This window comes from Candoia aspera, chromosome 5, assembly GCF_035149785.1.
Source record: "Candoia aspera isolate rCanAsp1 chromosome 5, rCanAsp1.hap2, whole genome shotgun sequence".
Taxonomy (NCBI): Eukaryota; Metazoa; Chordata; class Lepidosauria; order Squamata; family Boidae; genus Candoia; species Candoia aspera.
In genome coordinates, this window is record NC_086157.1 from 52,087,796 (window position 1) to 52,106,015 (window position 18,220).

General features: G+C 37.6%; 1 protein-coding gene across 1 annotated transcript in view; it reads left to right on the top strand.

Moving 5' to 3' along the window:
- The window catches only part of IL1RAPL1 (interleukin 1 receptor accessory protein like 1), an 826,443-nt gene that overhangs the window by 776,566 nt on the left and 31,657 nt on the right, over nucleotides 1-18,220 (top strand). Inside the window, exons 7-8 of the mRNA XM_063305201.1 lie at nucleotides 8,005-8,137; nucleotides 10,298-10,443. Coding sequence (XP_063161271.1) covers nucleotides 8,005-8,137; nucleotides 10,298-10,443 — 279 coding nt within the window. The remainder of the gene's footprint in view (nucleotides 1-8,004; nucleotides 8,138-10,297; nucleotides 10,444-18,220) is intronic.

Consider the following 18,220-nt stretch of genomic DNA (forward strand, 5'->3'; position numbering starts at 1 on the left):
ATCTCATTGTCCTCATTAGAAACTTATATACAGGTCAGGAAGCCACAGAACAGACAGAACATGGTGAAACAGACTGGCTCCAGACTGGCAAAGGAGAGCAACAAGACTGCATACTGTAAAATATATATTAAGGGAAGCTGAATTGGAAGAAGATGAGTGTGGTTTTTAAACTGGAGGAGGAAATAGCATTAACCCGAGCTATGCTGATGACACTACACTGATAGCTGAAAATGCAGAGGATCTGTAAGCCCTAGTACTAAAAGTCAAAGAGCACAGTGAAAAAATGGGGCTAAAATTAAATATAAAGAAGACCAAACTAATGACAACAGGTAGAACAACCAGCCTTAGAATTGGCAGTGGAGATACTGAAGTGGTAGATAGTTTCTGCCTTTTAGGATCAATGAACAGTAAAGGAACCAGCTGTCAAGAAATATGCCACAGACTAGCACTTGAGAGAACAGCCATGAAGGCCTAGGGACAGATATTCCAATATTGTGATATGTCTATACCTACAAAGATCAGAACTGTGCAAGCCATGGTATTTCCTGTGACACTCTATGAAAATGAAAGCTGGACTTCGAAGAAGCAGGATAGGAAGAGTATTGACACCTTTGAATTTTGGTGTTGGAGAAGACTCCTGAGAATACCGTGGACAGCCAAAAAAACAAACATATGGATTATCAAACAAATCAACCTTGAGTGCTCACTCAAGGTAGAAATGACCAGGCTCAAATTATCCTACATTGGACACATTATGCAAAGACCTAGCACTCTGGAAAAGGCTGTAATGCTGGGAAACGTGGAAGGGAAGAGAAGAAGAGGACCACCAGCAGCAAGATGGATGGACTCAGTTACAGTGAACAAGTATGCCATTGGGGAAAACCTGAAAGACCAGGTTAGGAATAGACCTTATGGAGAAAATCTATCTTTGTGGTTGCTAGGACTCAAAAACAACTTGATGGCACATAATCAACCTTTCTATCCTGTCAGTTCTGAAGGTGTGTGGTTTCCTCTTTGGTGGTTCCTTGATTGTTTTCTGCCTGATTGTACGTCTGGTGTTGATCCCTGTTTATCTGAGCATTGGCTGCTGGAGGGAATGTCTTTTTGTTTCTTCCTAGGTTTTTATTCTCTCTTCTTAGGCCAGAAAGAAGGTGAGCAATAGTCTAGCATTCTTATATACTTTTGTCAGGCTGATACTGCCTTCTTGAAGTACTTGCTTGAATAGAACCCGATGACAGTACTTCCTTTAGCAATGTGTGGAGTAAGAATTGCAGTGGAAAATGAACCCTAGCACTGCCCTTTAGCTCTACAGTCTCAAGGCAACAGCCAAAATTAGCTGAGTATTTTATCTGGCAGGCTAGGCAGCTTTCAGTAGCAGCTTCTTGTCTTGCTGATTTGAAGGAGATACAATACTTATCCAATATTTTTTTTTAAGTCTGTTCATAATATAAAATGAATAATTTAGGGCTCTAAATAGAACTATTTGTCAGATTTACACACTTTGCAGATCAGTCTGATGCACATAAAAGTAATATCTACTCAATTTAGTACTAGGTGCACCTTTCTATAGTAAATAGGCATAGGATGCAATCTCAAAAATCTAAGTGCCTCAGTTTTGTTCAAGTACATTTGTGATTATAAGGTATAGAGTTGTAGCGGCATAAAATTAGAAGGGGCACTTGGCCTACTGAATCTGCCTGCCTACTCAGGGCAGTAATCCAATTAAAACACCACTGACAAAGGTCAATCCAGAACCTTCATGATGTTAAGAAAGAGAAATAAAGATTTCCAAAACTATAGAATCTACGTATTCAACCTTAGAGCCATCCCTGGACTTAGAGGATAATGGGTCATGAGCAAAACACACAAAGCTCCTGTTGTGAATTACAATTGGTTGCTTGCTTCTTCTGGTGATCTTGATTAGGCTTTGTTTATTGTTGTCTTTAAAGACAGATACACACTGTGCACTATTTATTCATTCTATTAATGTATTCATTTTAAATAAATGAGTGGTGAATGAGGAATGGAGAGGGTGAAGTATTCAAGAGGTCAGTAATCCAAGGAAAAATCAGTCTGAAGCAGATGCTTAGTGATAGAGGAGGAAATAAAAATATTTGGGAAATTTACTGAGAGAGATAAAAATTTAACCCTTTGTAATTCATGTCTCTCTAGGGAAGCAGAACATGCTTGAAAATAGTTGCTTCATGTTTTAGGGATCAGACCTCTCTTCTGGATTTGCTTGAGTTCTTCAGCAAACTACTTCTCTCCAATTTTTATTTCTGTGTAATAAATTCTTGTGGTTAACCATCCAAAGCATGTTACTTACATATTTCTTTAATATTTTCATACTTGAGCACTGGCAGTGCAGTGAACATTTATTCTCGTTCTAAAATATATGGTCCAAATGATGATCTACCAAATACATTTTTTTAAATTATGCATTTATTTATTAACCAGATTTAGTGGATGTGGCCTCCCATTTATCCATGAAATTCTGGTGGTGAACATAAGAAAATACATCATCAAACCAACACCAACCCCCCCCCCAAGTTATTCTCCCCCCCTTGAGAATCTCAAAATACACATGTCAAATGCATCCATGCCAGTGATCCAGTAACCAACATCCCAGACCCAATGCTGGTCATCATAGCTGTTCTGAAAAACCAGTAGGGTTGAGATTGTCCATATCTTTGAGGGGAGGCTATTCCAAAGGACAGGCACTATGACAGGCACACTTCCTGGGGCTCATCAGGTGACACTATTTCACCAAGTGTACCCAGACCATTCTCACTCTGCCAAATTTGGTGGGATGGACAGAAGCCATCAGGGGAGTACTGCAAGTAACCTAGCTCCATGCCATGTAGGGCTTTAAAGGTGAAATCCAGCACTCTGAATTGCAGCACCTTGACTTTAAATAAATAATTGGACAGTCATTATTATTGTTGTTGTTACTGTTACATTTACAGTTGTATACAAAATCAGAAAACAAACTGGTCTTTTTTGAATAATTACAATGATTTTTAAAAAATATTTGAAAAATGTTGTTCTGCATGTTTAAAAATGTACAGTTTTGACATGTGTGATGCAATTCCTGCTGTGGCATTTGCATTAGTAGAAATCACTTGTGTGAGTAAGCATGGATAACTTCAGGAAGTAAGAAATGAAATAAGAGCTAACAATTCCTGTTCTTTTTATCCCTCTAAGTAGTAATTCACTAGCAAGGTCATTAGTAAGAACAGAAGCAACTAGTCACAAAGATAGTGACTAGTTAAATAATTTCCAATAGTGCACAGTTAAATTCAGGCAGGCTGGAAAGTACAGATTATATAGGAACAGCACCCTCGGTATTAATTTATAGCAGAACAGCTGGCATATTAATGTAGGGTGCTAAGCAGTAATCTGTACTATATTTCTAGGATAAGGTGCTTCTTTTCTAATTTATTTTCTATGAGGAAATATTTCAAGCTGAATAGAAATACTGGCTTTTGTATTTAAAAATACCCTTAAATATTGGGGGGTGGGGAGAAGAATCTCTAAGGATTTATGGAGAACAATCCTAGCTTTAAAAGAGGTTTAGCTTTTTAAAGTTCCCCTCACATTCCATGAAGATTTAAGATAAACATGTTACATTAATATACACCCAAAACGGTCTCTATTGTTAAGTTTAAGATGGATTCATAATAATATGATCAATATTTATTAAATATAATAAAGTGAAAGATACTTCTACAAGCAGTTGTAGAAAGAGAGCTGTGTTAGTCTATGATAGCAAAAACACCAGGAGTCTGGTAGGACCTTTTCCAATGAACGTATTTTATTACAAAGCATACATTTTCATGACCTGCAGCTTACTTCATTAGATTCATAGAGGAACTAGACTGATGTAGGATTTAAATTGGAGTGAGGTGGAGGGAAGATGGTGGGGAAGGAGATAGTGCAAGTTTCATGTGAGACGGATTATCAGTACCTTATCAATTAAGAGTTGTGATAAAAACCCATTATGTTTGTTGAGATCTTCTGAGATTGCCTGAAACTTTTTGACATATGTGAGTTTAACAATTTCTCACTCAATGGTGTTATTAAACTCCTGTTTTTCCAAAACAGTCACTTTGAAGACTAGTCTGGGTGTCCTGGGAAGTTGAAACACTCTGATATTAGTTGGTCCTTGTTTTGAATCCTCATGTCAAGCATGTTTCCATTAATTGGTTTGTGCAAAGTTTGTCCCATTTGTCCTATATAGAAGCCAGAGGGGTTATACTGGCAGATGGTGACCTACATCATTTTGGAGAAAAAGCATATGAATGCATCTCTAATGTTGTGTGTGTATTTGTTGGGGCCTGTGATAGAACTGTTGGATATAAATGTGGGGGCAGAGTAGACATCTGGGTTTGTTGCAGGGTCTGGTTTCCATACTGGCATCATTGTCCTGTTGTTGCTTGTGAGAATCTGCTTCAGGTTGGGTAGTTGTCTGTATGTAAGTATTGGCCTGCTACCCAGTGCCTGAGAGAGTGCAGTGTCATTGTCCAGTAGTGACTGTAGCTTATTAATAATAAGTTTGACTGACGTGAGCTGTGAGCTGCAGGTGACAGCTATTTCCTGTTGTTGTGTTTCTATGGTCTGTCTTTTAGTAAGTGCTCCTGGGAATTGATCTGGTTCTACTGGTTAGTCTATTTATTTCATGGTGTGGATATAATTATGGGTGGGTATGCATGGTTTAATTCCATCAATTGAGCATCTCTGTTAAGTGGGTCAGAACAAATATGGTTATTGCACAGACTCTGGGTATAGATGATTTAGTGGTGTGTTCTAGGTGGAAGCTGGAAGAATGTAGGTATGCATAACAATCTGAAGGTTTCCTGTGTAATATAGTGGTTATGTGTCGCTCATGTAGTTTTATGGTGATATCATGGAAGTAGATTTGTTCTGAAAATAGGTCTAGGCTGTGGTTAATGGTGGGATGGAAGTTATTGAAGTCATGATGGAATTGGATGTATTAATTTCCATGGGTCCAAATAATGCAATGTCACCAAAGAATCTCTCAATTAAAGGAGGGGCTTCAGGGGATCAGAGTTAAGAAAGCATCATTCAAGATCAGCCAGGAAGATGATGGCATATTGAGGAGGCATGCATATGCCTGAGGCTATGCCACTGATTTGCAGGTACATGTTATTGCTAAAGATGAAGTAGTAATGGATAAGTACGAAGTCCCACAATTTGGTGGCAAGTGTTGGTATATAGTGTCTCAACATCCATGGTGGCTAAAATAATGTTGATAGGCAATCATCTATGGAGTCCAGTTCTTGGTAAGTCTGAGGTTTTGTTTTGTTTTTTAATGTTTCTGGGAATGCTGATGTGTGGAAAAAAGCTATGGCACTGATAGTACAAGGTTTGTGACAGATTTATTTCCTGGGCTAGCCCTTCTTTAGGCATAGTAAAGCAATTATCTCAAGTAACAGGTGCCACAGGAGCATCAGCAGTCACATCCATTCCTTCAAAACTCCCCTGCATGTCTAGTTAAGCATATCTACTTAACTTTATCTGCATTCCATGTACTCAGGTCTGAGCTCAGATATGGTGAAGGAATCTACTCCATTGTTGAATTAACAAGATTAAATTGCTGTTTTTTCACTCAGGCCAAGTTTTATAAATCTGGATTAAGTATAGTTGAAACTTGGTGCAAAAAGTGCAGATGAGACCACATGCAGCTCACTAGTATTTCTTTTGTAGCCACAGCCCCAGCATGCAAACAGGTGGATTCATAGCACTTTTAAATTAACAGAAGTTCTCATTGTCTCCAATGTTCTTCTGGGTCTATCCATACCTTGACTATTCTGCCGCTCTGAACTGGACCCACAGCCTCTCAGTTCTTTGGGGGATTGGTTCCTTCAGATAATGAAAAGATTTGCCGTCTACAGTATCTCCTGACACATGTCTTGCCCTCTCAGCTGGACAAATGGCACTTCCTTACTTTTTCATCTGATACTTCAGTTTTGTTTTCCAGGCAAGAGACACAGAGCAAATGGACACCTGACTCTTGAATCTACATCTAGTTATATTCTAAGAGTTATAACTTGAATTGCTATTGCCCTAGTTGCATGCTTAGTTCAGTAAATAAAGAACAGAGTACTTAAATGTATTCTTTGCTTTTGTCCTGCTATTTAATACTGCACTAAGGTATTTATAGAAGGGAAATTTTATTTATTTCTATACGAATGTGAGTATTCATGAAACCATGTTCTGGTTTTGGGAATTCACAGCTCTTCATAGTGTTTGTGAGTCACAGAAACAACCTGATATCAGCTCTGGGCCCCAAGATAATCTGTCTTACATGTCATCTTGCATAAATGTTATTAGCAGAAGGCACACAGTATGAAGTCAGCCTATCAGAAAACTTGATTCTTATTTTTATGATTGATTGGCAATAAACTCTGCAAACCTCTCCAGACCTAACAGGATTCTGACAATTATTATAGCCAACTAGCAAACATTCTTAGCATTTATCCCATAATTTTCACAAATGCAACTACACTAAATAATAATTATTTCTATACTTCCTTCATATTTTTATTTTTGAAGGACCAAAAGAAGTACTCAGTTCTTTCTGCAAGGCCCTGATGATTGAGTCTAGAAATAAAAATTCTCAATTCTCTCTACTAACTTGAGAATACCCATTTCTGGGGAAAAAACCCAGTATTCTTCAGTTCCTTCCAGAAGTGTTTTTCTAGCTCTTCCTTAAAAAAAAAATAAGACTATAAGTAGCAACTCGATATAGTTGACTCTGCTCCCTGCAGTTGCAACATGGCTGTGCACCACATACTGTTGCCAGCTGTTACCGAATATGATATCTAATGTCTTGCAGATAAATGGTGTCTTTCACATTCATGTGTATCTTCTTCCCTCATTATTGAATAATTTTAATTCATCAGAGTATATGCTGGTGTGAACTCTGTGAGTATGTATGTGTTGTTGTGTGTACACTTTGACATGTATGACTATGCATCTTTTGTATTATTCAACTATTCCAAATCTAATAATGGTTCTAGTGACATTGTTGGTTACACACTATAATGCTGATAAGGTTTGATCGTACAGAACTGGAGCTCACAATTATCTGGGATGGAGTTGAATCTAAGGAAATGAAAAGCTGACTTCCTATACTCTTCCCATAAAACCTGACACTCAGATGGCAGCAAGTAAATAAAGCAAATGAAGTGAAATACACAATGACATTTCAGAAAATGACATGTTCTAGGGCAAAAGTGATCAATGTGTGGTACTCCACATGTTGCTGAACTACAGCTGACTACATTTACAGACTTTGGATTAACCAACCACATGCTACAGCAAGCATTTTTGCTTCATAATAATAAATAATATTGTTCCAGTAATGCACAACTACGTGATCTTGAGTGACTACTATGTTGATTTCTTGATTTTTGAATTCTGTGGACTATGGACCCTTCTGACAACACATAAAATGGTTTTTAAAAGAAAACCAAATAACTAATTTGCTTCTGATTATTTTTCATTAAAATAATGAACTATTCTTTAGTTGTTCAGTGGGGGCATATTCAATAGAAATGATGTATTGTTTTGATACATTCATATATTGCTTTGAAATTGTCAATTAGATATTTGGTCATAGGCTGCAAATATCTTTCAACTAATACATAAGAATTTCCATATCTTATTTATTTTATCAGATGTATCCTCAAGTACATTAAACATGCTTGGGACATTTGTTAAATGTATGTTTGGGAATGACCCTGATGTTTACTCTTTTCTTCCCTTCTTCCCTCCTTGCTCCCTTCCTACTCCTGAGCATGTATTATGCACATAATTGAGTCAAAAATGTTTCTAAGAAGGTATGAATGCTAAAGTTCATTTTCATGTAATATTCTCTTAGATTTATATGATAAAGCATTGCTTTATTGTTAGTCTTGAAATACATTATTTTTGCCAGTTTTGGTCTAATGTATTTTCTTTATTAATTCTATTCTACAGGTCATTCTGCTAATCTAACTTGTCGAGCATTCTTTGGATACAGTGGAGATGTCAGTCCTTTAATGTATTGGATGAAAGGCGAAAAGTTTATTGAGGATTTGGATGAAAGTCGGGTTTGGGAGAGTGATATTAGGTAAAAAATATATTCATATGTTTTGTCAAGACTATTATCTTGTTCTGTGAAATGAATAAAATACTGTTTAAAACAAAGCAATGGACATGAATAAAATACTATTTAAATAAAATATTTTAAATAAAATACTAAATTTAAAACAAAGCAACAGACATGATTAAAGTGCACAAAATCATCTGAGCCTTGCTTTTGTGCCAGATGAGTACTGAGAATGGCATAGAAAATTGTTCTTTCACATATATACAATTATTCCTACAACTCCTACTGTAAGAGTCTATTGTTAAAGCAAGAATGGTAATTCTGCAACTGTAACATTGTCTGGAAATCTACATCTCTCTCTCTCTCTTGTCCCAGGTCAATGCTACATTGGGCAGTAAGAAATAGATAATAAGAAATCTACATAAGTAAAATATAAAATACTAACCAAAATATTGATGATACACAGTCACTCCTATTAGTAGGACTCATGAACATGTAAAAACAAAAGTCAGTGAAATGGTGCATTAAGACTAATGTAATTTCTAAACCTTCCTTGGTCCTATCTGTCATGAATCTACTGCCTGAGAATGTCATGAGTGAGGATGGTGAGCAGGGGGCTCCCATCCAGGCTGTAAAGCGCATGCGTAGTACTGAGGAATTAGGTGGCCATTCAAAGAGACACAGATCGGGCCCGCCTTAGTCTTTGGGGTTTATATGTCTGGGTTTTCCCACGCTTCTTCAGTTTGTTAGGATTCTCTGTTATGTAGCAGTAATAAAACACTAGAGACCTACTCCTTGTCTCAGCGCGGTTCCTGGCTGTTAGGACAGAGAATGCTGACTTTGCATCGAAGCAAAATAAATCAAATTAGAGGGGAAAGTCCAGTGTCACAGGGTTTGTTTATTTGTGGGTATGTGTTGTTTAAGTATTATGAGCATAAAGAAATATATTATGCTTGAAATTGCAAAGAAAAATCAAGAATAATAGGTTATCATTCCTCAAAGTATGTAACTCAAAGAACTCCATTCATCTTCTGTGGATATTAATATATGTTAGTTGACTGGAAAAATGGGGATTATCTAGAAGTAAAATTCATTTTAAAACGACAGAACATATTTTATTATACTTGCAAAGAAGTAAAGTTATTTAGTATTTAGATTGTCCTAACTGCCAGGAAACACGCTGAGACAAGGAACTGGTCTCTAATGTTTTATTGCTTGTACATAACAGAAATCCTAACAAACTGAAGAAGCGTGGGAAAACCCCAGCCATATAAACCCCAAAGGTTAAGGCGGTTCCGATCTGTGTCTCTTTGAATGGCTACCTAATTCCTCAGTGCTACGCATGCGCTTAACAGTCTGGATGGGAGCCCCCTGCTCGCCATCCTTACTCATGACATAGATACACATTTTCACAGAACTTGTTCTATTTGACTTTTTTTTTACTTTAAAAAGATTTTTAAAAGATGTTCATGGAATGAGAACAACTCCTGATATTTTAGCAAAAAAACATGTTTAAAAACATCCATATAATTCCAGATTTTATTGGTGTATACAAACAGGTGTATTAATATATTTTTATAGATAGATAGATAGATAGATAGATAGATAGATAGATAGATAGATACTGTATATATATTAATATATAGTATTAGTATAAGAGTCTCGTGTGGCACAGAGTGGTCGGTGGCAGTATTGCAACCAAAAACTCTCCCCACGACCCCAGTTTGATCCCAGCGGAAGCTGGATTCTTGGGTAACCAACTTGGGTCAACTCAGCCTTCCATCCTTCCAAGGTCAGTAAAATGAGTACCCAGTTTGCTGGGGAAGGTGATGACTGGGGAAGGCAATGGCAAACCACCCCACTGTAGTCTGCCAAGAAAATGTCGCGAAAGTGGTGTCCCCCAAAGGGTCAGACATGACTCGGTGCTTGCACAGGGGACCTTTCACCTTTCACCTTCACAGTATATATATAATATATACTGGTATATTATACTAGTATTATATATATATATATTTAAAGTAAACTAGTGCTTTAATTACATCTACACTACTACTTATTTGTTTATATATATATATATATATATATATATATATATATATATAAAGATCATATTAAGATTCTTTCCATGAAATATTATTTTTCAACAATTATGGATATATAGAACATTTTTTCTTTTACCAGGGTCCTTAAAGAACATCTTGGAGAACAAGAAGTTTCCATCTCATTAATTCTTGATTCAGTGGAAGAAGGGGATCTTGGAAATTACTCATGCTATGTTGAAAATGGATATGGCCGCAGACATGCTACAGTTATTCTACTTAAGAGGGGTGAATATATACATATATTTTAATTAATGTTTAAATTCTATGTTATATAAAGTCACTTTCTTATTTATTTTTATCTTTGTGTTCCTGAGAGAAAATATAAATTATTTTTCATTTTCTCTGGGATGGCCATTTTAAATAAATAATAAGCAAACCCATCATTAAATATGGTTGTCTGTTGAAGAAATACAGTTCAATAACTTTTTAATAATGTTTATATAGGAAATGAATTTAACAAGTGGAAAATGAACTAATAAATATTTTCTGGTAGGAAGTTATTGCTAATAGAATTTTAATGCCTACAATAATACAAAAAAGAAATCCAGTAGTCTTAAATATATCTTGAAAGTGGACATAAACAACCAAGGGAGAAACTTCATATTTGTGCTTATAGCTTGACAAATATTTTATTTTTAGCTCTGTTCTAATTTAAAACTTGCTATTTATTGGGAATGGAATTATAGCTTGACAAATATTTTATGTTTAGCTCTGTTCTAATTTAAAACTTGCTATTTATTGGAACTGGAATTTAAGTACCTTCTTTTGTTTTGTTTTGTTTTGTTTTGTCTCTTTGCCAAAATTGGAGGGCTATCATCTACCCTACACCAACAGTAACATTTATCTAATTTTCGAGGTTGCATTAAGCTACCTCTCCTGACTGACAGCATGCAGTTGCTCATACATTTAATGGCCAAAGGACATTAAAAAGACAGAATGGTCCTCTCTAGTAATTTAATGCAAGCGTGATTCTACTCAAATGCATTGAATAAGTATGCCAGCCAATTGTTAAAGATATCAGTTTGGAATGACCACAGTGTTTCTTGATGACTGACCCATGCTTGCGGATAATGAATTCTTTTTATCAGCCCTCATATTCTAGCAGCACAGCATTTATCTATCAATCAATCAATCAATCAAATTCATACGGCTGCCCTCACAAAAAGTGACTCTGGGTGGCATACAGAAAAAAAGTATAAAAACAATAAATATGACAAACACAGTCATGTTTTAAAAGTCTTTTTAAACACACACACACACACACACATGATTCAGTCAGCCAGTTCCCTGAGACCTCCAGGCCTGATGACAAAGATGACTGATTGCACTTCAGGGGGAAAATATTTCATAATGCAGGCACCACAGCAGAGAAGGCCAGCCTCAGTGGGCCCAAGTGTAGTTCCCTGAGAGATGAGACCCACAGCATGCCTCTCTTGCCAGATCTGATGGGATGGGCAGATGCAATTGGGAAGAGGTGGTCCTCAAATAACCCAGTGCCATGCCAGGAAGGGCTTTAAAGGTCAAAAACAGCACTTTGAATTGGACCTGGAAGCAGATTGGCAACCAATGCAGCTCACAGAGCAGAGGCATAACATGTGCTGTTTTAGAAACACATATAACTGCCTGCGCCACTGCATTTTGCAGCAGCTGTAGCTTCTGGATACTCTTCAAGGGCAGCCCCATGTAGACAGCATTACCTTAATCCAATCGAGAGGTGACTAGGGCATGGTAACTGTGAGCAGAGCCCCTGATCCAGGAATGGGTATAACTGGTGCACAACACAAAGCTGTGCAATGGCCCTCCTAGCCATGACTGCCACCTGCTCTTTGAGCAGGAATTGTGAGTCCAGAAGGACCCCCAGATTGTGCACTGGGTCTGTCTGTGGCTGTACAGTCCCATCCAGCACCAAAGATGGCATAGTCCTAGAACCGGCAGGCCCCAAAACCCAAAGCCACTTAGTCCTGCCAGGGTTCAACTGAAGCCTGTTGTTCCTCATGCAGATCCTCACAGTCTCCAAACACCCAGATAAAACATTCATAGCATTGCTTAATTCGCCTGGGGCAGAAATGTATAATTGGCATACTGATGATACCTTACCACATGGTGACGGATGATCTCACCCAACAGCCTCATGTAGATGTTGAATAGGGATGGAAAGAGCACCAAACCCGGCAGCATCCCACCCAGTAGGGGCAGGGGGTGGGATCTTTCCTCCCTAATCACCACCGACTGGAACTGATGCTGGAGAAAGGAGGTGAACCAGCACAACACACTGCTGCCCACTCCCAATCCCCTGAGCTGATCCAGAAGGATACCATGGTTGATGGTGTCAAAAGCTACAGATACTCCAGTACGGCAAGGATAGATGCACAACCTCTATCCCGCTGTTGTCAGAGATCATCTAAAAGCGTGACCAAAGCCATTTCTGTCCCGTACCCAGGTCTAAATCCCAACTGAAAGGGATCCAGATAATCCACTCCATCCAAGGTCCTCTGTAGCTGCTATGCAACCACCTTCTCAACCACCTTCAAAGGGGAGGTTAGATACTGGGAAAAAAATTGTCCAGTATAGTGGGATCCAGTGATGGCTTCTTGAGGAGGGACTGTTTTCATCTCCCTTAGCTCCTTCATGAACCATGGGGAGCAACGGGATCCATGGCAGAAGGGAGGTCACATGGGTGGAATCCAATCCAATGACTTGGTCATTGTCCTATTCCAAACAGTGACCAAGGCTTCAGATGGACTGTTCAGCAGACCAGCAGGGACAACCCCCAGCTCCCTCTGAAACCCATCAGTTGCTATGGGCACACCAATCTAGTGAGTCCAGCCTTTCTGCAGTGGACAGTGGAACTAGAGAATTCCATAGCAATCTGGGCAGGATCTGACCATGACAAAAGAGACACTGAGAGCTCCCACAGTTTCCAATCATATAGCCACTGTTCCAACAGAAACACCAGATCAGGTATATAACCATTGTCCCGTGTTGGGCTCTGGATGATCTGGGATAGGCCCATGGCTGTCATGGTGGCCATGAACTCCTGAGCCATCTCAGACCCACTCCCAGAGAAAGCAGATTAAAGTCCCCCAAAACCGTAAGTCTAGGGAAATCTACCATCAACCCAGAAATGGAGTCAAGGAGTTCAGGCAGGGAGGTTGCTATGCAGCAGGTACAACAGCAACAATCCCAACTGATTCCTGGACCCCAACTTAATGAACAGGAACTCACATCAGGTGACCTATAGATCAACACCCCTGAAAGCTGTAAGGGACTCCCGGATGAGAATTGGCATACCTCCATGCCTGCCCTGGAGTCTCGGCTGATGCCATACTCAGAACCCAGCTGGGCATATCTCCAAAAGGGCAACATCCCCTTCTGGGCCCAGCCAGATCTCAGTAATACATGCCAGCTCAGCCTTCTCATTGATGATTAGATTACAGATGAGGGAGGCTGACCTTGCATTTAAAAGCAGCATCCAGAAACTATAGCCTCTGAAGATCTGCTGACTGAATACAGGAGGTGAGACCAGGAAGGTAGAACGCAAAACTGACATAATTCAACAGCCCTACCTTCTCCGAGAATGGTCTGTTCCCTGTCTCCCACTATATCTCCCCATGCCAGAGCACCATAATATTTTGGCCCACCTCTACCCCACCAAAAGGCAGCAATAGGGGCCCCCGGTTCCTGAGGCTGGAGACCTCCCACTGTCCTCCATTCCATTAATCCAAGAAATGCATTCCTGCACAAGCTGGGACTATGGGCATTGCGATTCTTGTGTGCATCCCACTCTAGAGACAGTAATGCATATTTTCCCAATGACAAGTATTTTTTGAGATTATGGATTTTATCATGTTTATAGAGTAAAAAATAAACTAAGTATCACAGAAAAAAAGCTTATAGCTATACCAGGACAATTATTCTCATTTTCTCTCTCTGTCTCTGTCTCTCTCACTTTAACAATAATAATAGAAATTAATCAAAATGTCAATTTGCTGCTAGGAAAACAGGGATATGATTTAAAAAATTCTCAGAACTGATGCAAATGGACAAGTTAGAAAAACAGAGGATCTCAATTGTTGGTGAAGTTGGTGAAGTTATTTGATTAGGTCTGTGAAATATGAAAGATACCTAGATATACTCAATATACTTTGCATTTTGACATTTTCTGTAAATTGAGAAATTAGCCATGAAAGATTTATTTTAAAAAATCAAACAAGTTTTCAAACTGGAAAAGCTCTGTATAGTTGCTGGCTTTAAAAAATTATCTCACCATAGCAACATTTCTTAATGGTATTTCTCTGCTTGGACTTCCATCTGTATTATGTAAAAGATTTGTTAGGTGTGAATTCTGTTTTGGTAATTCTGGGGCATATATTACATGCAATTAGGCTTTCATCAGTTTAGTCATTCCTGTTATTTGATAAAATTGCAAGTTAAGCTGTAATTATATATTATTTTCTTACAAATAAGAAAGTCCCACAAGTTCAATGGGTCATTTTTATTTTCATTTTTTTATAGGCATGCATAGGCATCAAATTGCCTGGTTAGTTATGCTTATGTCATGGAATATGAAGTGAATATATTTTTTTCCTTAAATGTTAACGTATATATTAATAGTGAGAACTTTTTAATCCATTTTTTGACCTATGCTATCAATGTGCCTAGCAAATATAAAAATAACATATTAAAATCACAACAATTATAAAATAAGCAAAAATTCTAAAAGAAAGATAAAACTAAAAGACTGAAAAAAGAACAATCCAATATAATATATATAAATGTTTAGTTAATTATTTACTGAGTTAGAACATACAAACTATATTATCTGGCAGGTCACCATTGTAACCTACAAGTATTTGCTAGTTTTCTCAAAAATCAAAATATTTTGTAAAATAGTATTTCCATTTGAAGAAGCATTGATCCTGCTTTTTCACTCCGATTTGTTCTTTTTCACAGTACTAACATTATCAAGATTAAGCAATGTTTAATCATTGTAGGCAGAGATTTTAGGCAACTTTTGGAAATATAGATAACTATTTTATTCCATTTTATGCATTTGCACAAAATCAACTTATATCCCCATACCAAAAAAGGGAAACACTAAAGAATGTTCAAACGATCGAACAGTGGCACTCATTTCACATGCCAGTAAGGTAATGCTCAAGATCCTGCAAGGTAGACTTCAGCAATTCATGGACCGAGAATTGCCAGATGTATAAGCTGGGTTTAGAAAAGGCAAAGGAACTCGGGACCAAATTGCCAATATCCGCTGGATAATGGAAAAAGCCAGGCAGTTTCAGAAAAAGATCTATTTCTGTTTTATTGACTATTCTAAAGCCTTTGACTGTGTGGACCATAACAAATTGTGGCAAGTTCTTAGCAGTACGGGGATACCAAGTCATCTTGTATGCCTCTTGAGGAATCTGTATAATGACCAAGTAGCGACGGTACGAACAGACCATGGAACAACAGACTGGTTTAAGATTGGGAAAGGAGTACGGCAGGGCTGTATACTCTCACCCTACCTATTCAACTTGTACGCAGAACACATCATGCAACATGCTGGGCTTGAGGAATCCAAGGCTGGAGTTAAAATTGCTGGAAGAAACATTAACAATCTCAGATATGCAGATGATACCACTTTGATGGCTGAAAGCAAAGAGGAACTGAGGAGCCTTATGATCAAGTGAAAGAAGAAAGTGCAAAAGCTGGCTTGCAGCTAAACATCAAAAAAACAAGATTATGGCAACCAGCTTGATTGAAAACTGGCAAATAGAGGGAGAAAATGTAGAAGCAGTGAAAGACTTTGTATTTCTAGGTGCAAAGATTATTGCAGATGCTGACTGCAGTCAGGAAATCAGAAGACACTTAATCCTTGGGAGAAGAGCAATGAGAAATCTTGATAAAATAGTTAAGAGCAGAGACATCACACTGACAACAAAGGTCCGCATAGTTAAAACAATGGTGTTCCCCGTAGTAACATATGGCTGCGAGAACTGGACCATAAGGAAGGCTGAGGGAAGGAAAATCAATGCTTTTGAACTGTGGTGTTGGAGGAAAATTCTGAGTGTGCCTTGGACTGCCAGAAGATCAAACCAGTCCATCCTCCAGGAAATAAAGCCAGACTGCTCACTTGAGGGATATTAAAGGCAAAACTGAAATACTTTGGCCACATAATGAGAAGACAGGACACCCTGGAGAAGATGCTGATGCTAGGGAGAGTGGAAGGCAAAAGGAAGAGGGGCCGACCAAGGGCAAGATGGATGGATGATATTCTAGAGGTGACGGACTTGTCCCTGGGGGAGCTGGGGGTGTTGATGACCGACAGGAAGCTCTGGCGTGGGCTGGTCCATGAAGTCACAAAGAGTCGGAAGCAACTGAACGAATAAACAACAGTTATGCAAATGACCTAAGTCCTTTGCCATTTCAACTTGTAACAGATATACTAGAATAATATAGTCATTTTCTAAAGCTAGAATTATATGAATACAATCTAACCCATCTTGTCTTCAAATGTATGAGCTACAGCTTCTATAATCTCCCAGCCAACATGGAAATTATAGTGGTTGCAGTTCAACATAACTGGATGTAGAAGCTTTACATATACAGAGACTACATGTTGTACAGCTTTATAGTAGAGAAAGAGAGTAGTAGAAGGAGATGAAAGCTCATGTTTTATTAATATAATAGCTCTTAATAATTCAATATAATATAATAGTAAATGAAGAGAACATATACATTTACTGGTACTGCTGTAATATGAGACTTTTTCACAACATGGAACTTACCTCCTGTAGTCTTATTTAATTACAGAGCAACTTGAAATTGCAAAGGAACTTCTGATGTCATAATTACTTCTTAGAATTTTTCAACTTGAATTTTAAGCTATGGTTCTTTTCAAAGATATGGAACGTTTTCTATAAAATCCAGCATTTTATTTATTTGCTTATTTTGTAACCTATCGACAGGAAGCTCTGGTGTGGGCTGGTCCATGAAGTTACAAAGAGTCGGAAGCGACTAAACAAATAAACAACAACAACAATTTTGTAACCAGTTCTATATCATCAGTGATTCTTGCATACTGTGTACAAAATGTCTTTCTTGCTTATTCATTATCTACTAATGAAAAGGAATAATTCCCATATTCTTTCTCTTTTTATGATCTCCTGTGTTTATTCCTCCATTACAGTAAAAAAATACAGCAATTGTCAACTTTTTTTTTTCTGAAATGAGCCCTAAATATATGAAGATATTTTCTTCCCTCTCCTATAACATGCCACTTTTAATCCTAACTCTTTATATAATCCCAGTTAATAATATTTTCCTATTATTGTCCTCCAAAAGAACAAATGAATGACTTGCTGTTGATTTTGTTGGAAATTATGGTCTGTTGGCAATGAACCTGATTCTTTGGTCCCTATTTTTTCTATTCATTATTACAGAAAATACTCACTGAATTGTAGATGGCTTCTATGTATGTAGCTTCTTTTTTCTAACATTCTGATTCATTTTTGTATAAAACATAAGCTAATTAATGAGCTAATAAATCCACTTCATGAAACAATAATAATTTGCTCTGAAAACTATTTATTTATCTAAATTTTTACAATAAATTAGTTATTTGGTAAAACTCCAAGTATGACATTGAAGATGAATAGGAAAAATATAATAGATGTTTTGAAACTCATTTATCTCTTAATTTATAAACGTTTAATAGTGACATATGTCCTGATCAGCTACATCTGAAATTGTATATTCTGTGATTTTTTCCTCATAAAATTCCTGTTTTGATTAAACTTCATACTCCATGACCAATGCAGTTCACCCAAGTGATTACAGAAATTTATCCCTTAGAAACCAAGTTTTTATCTAGAATTTTCTCCAGAAAGCTATATTTACCTGATAGATACTTAGTAAACTTACTATGGCCTATTTCTTTTATTAATGCCTTCTCAATTTTTCCTTGCTCATCCTAGAGATTGTTCTTTCTCCCAAGTTTAATGTT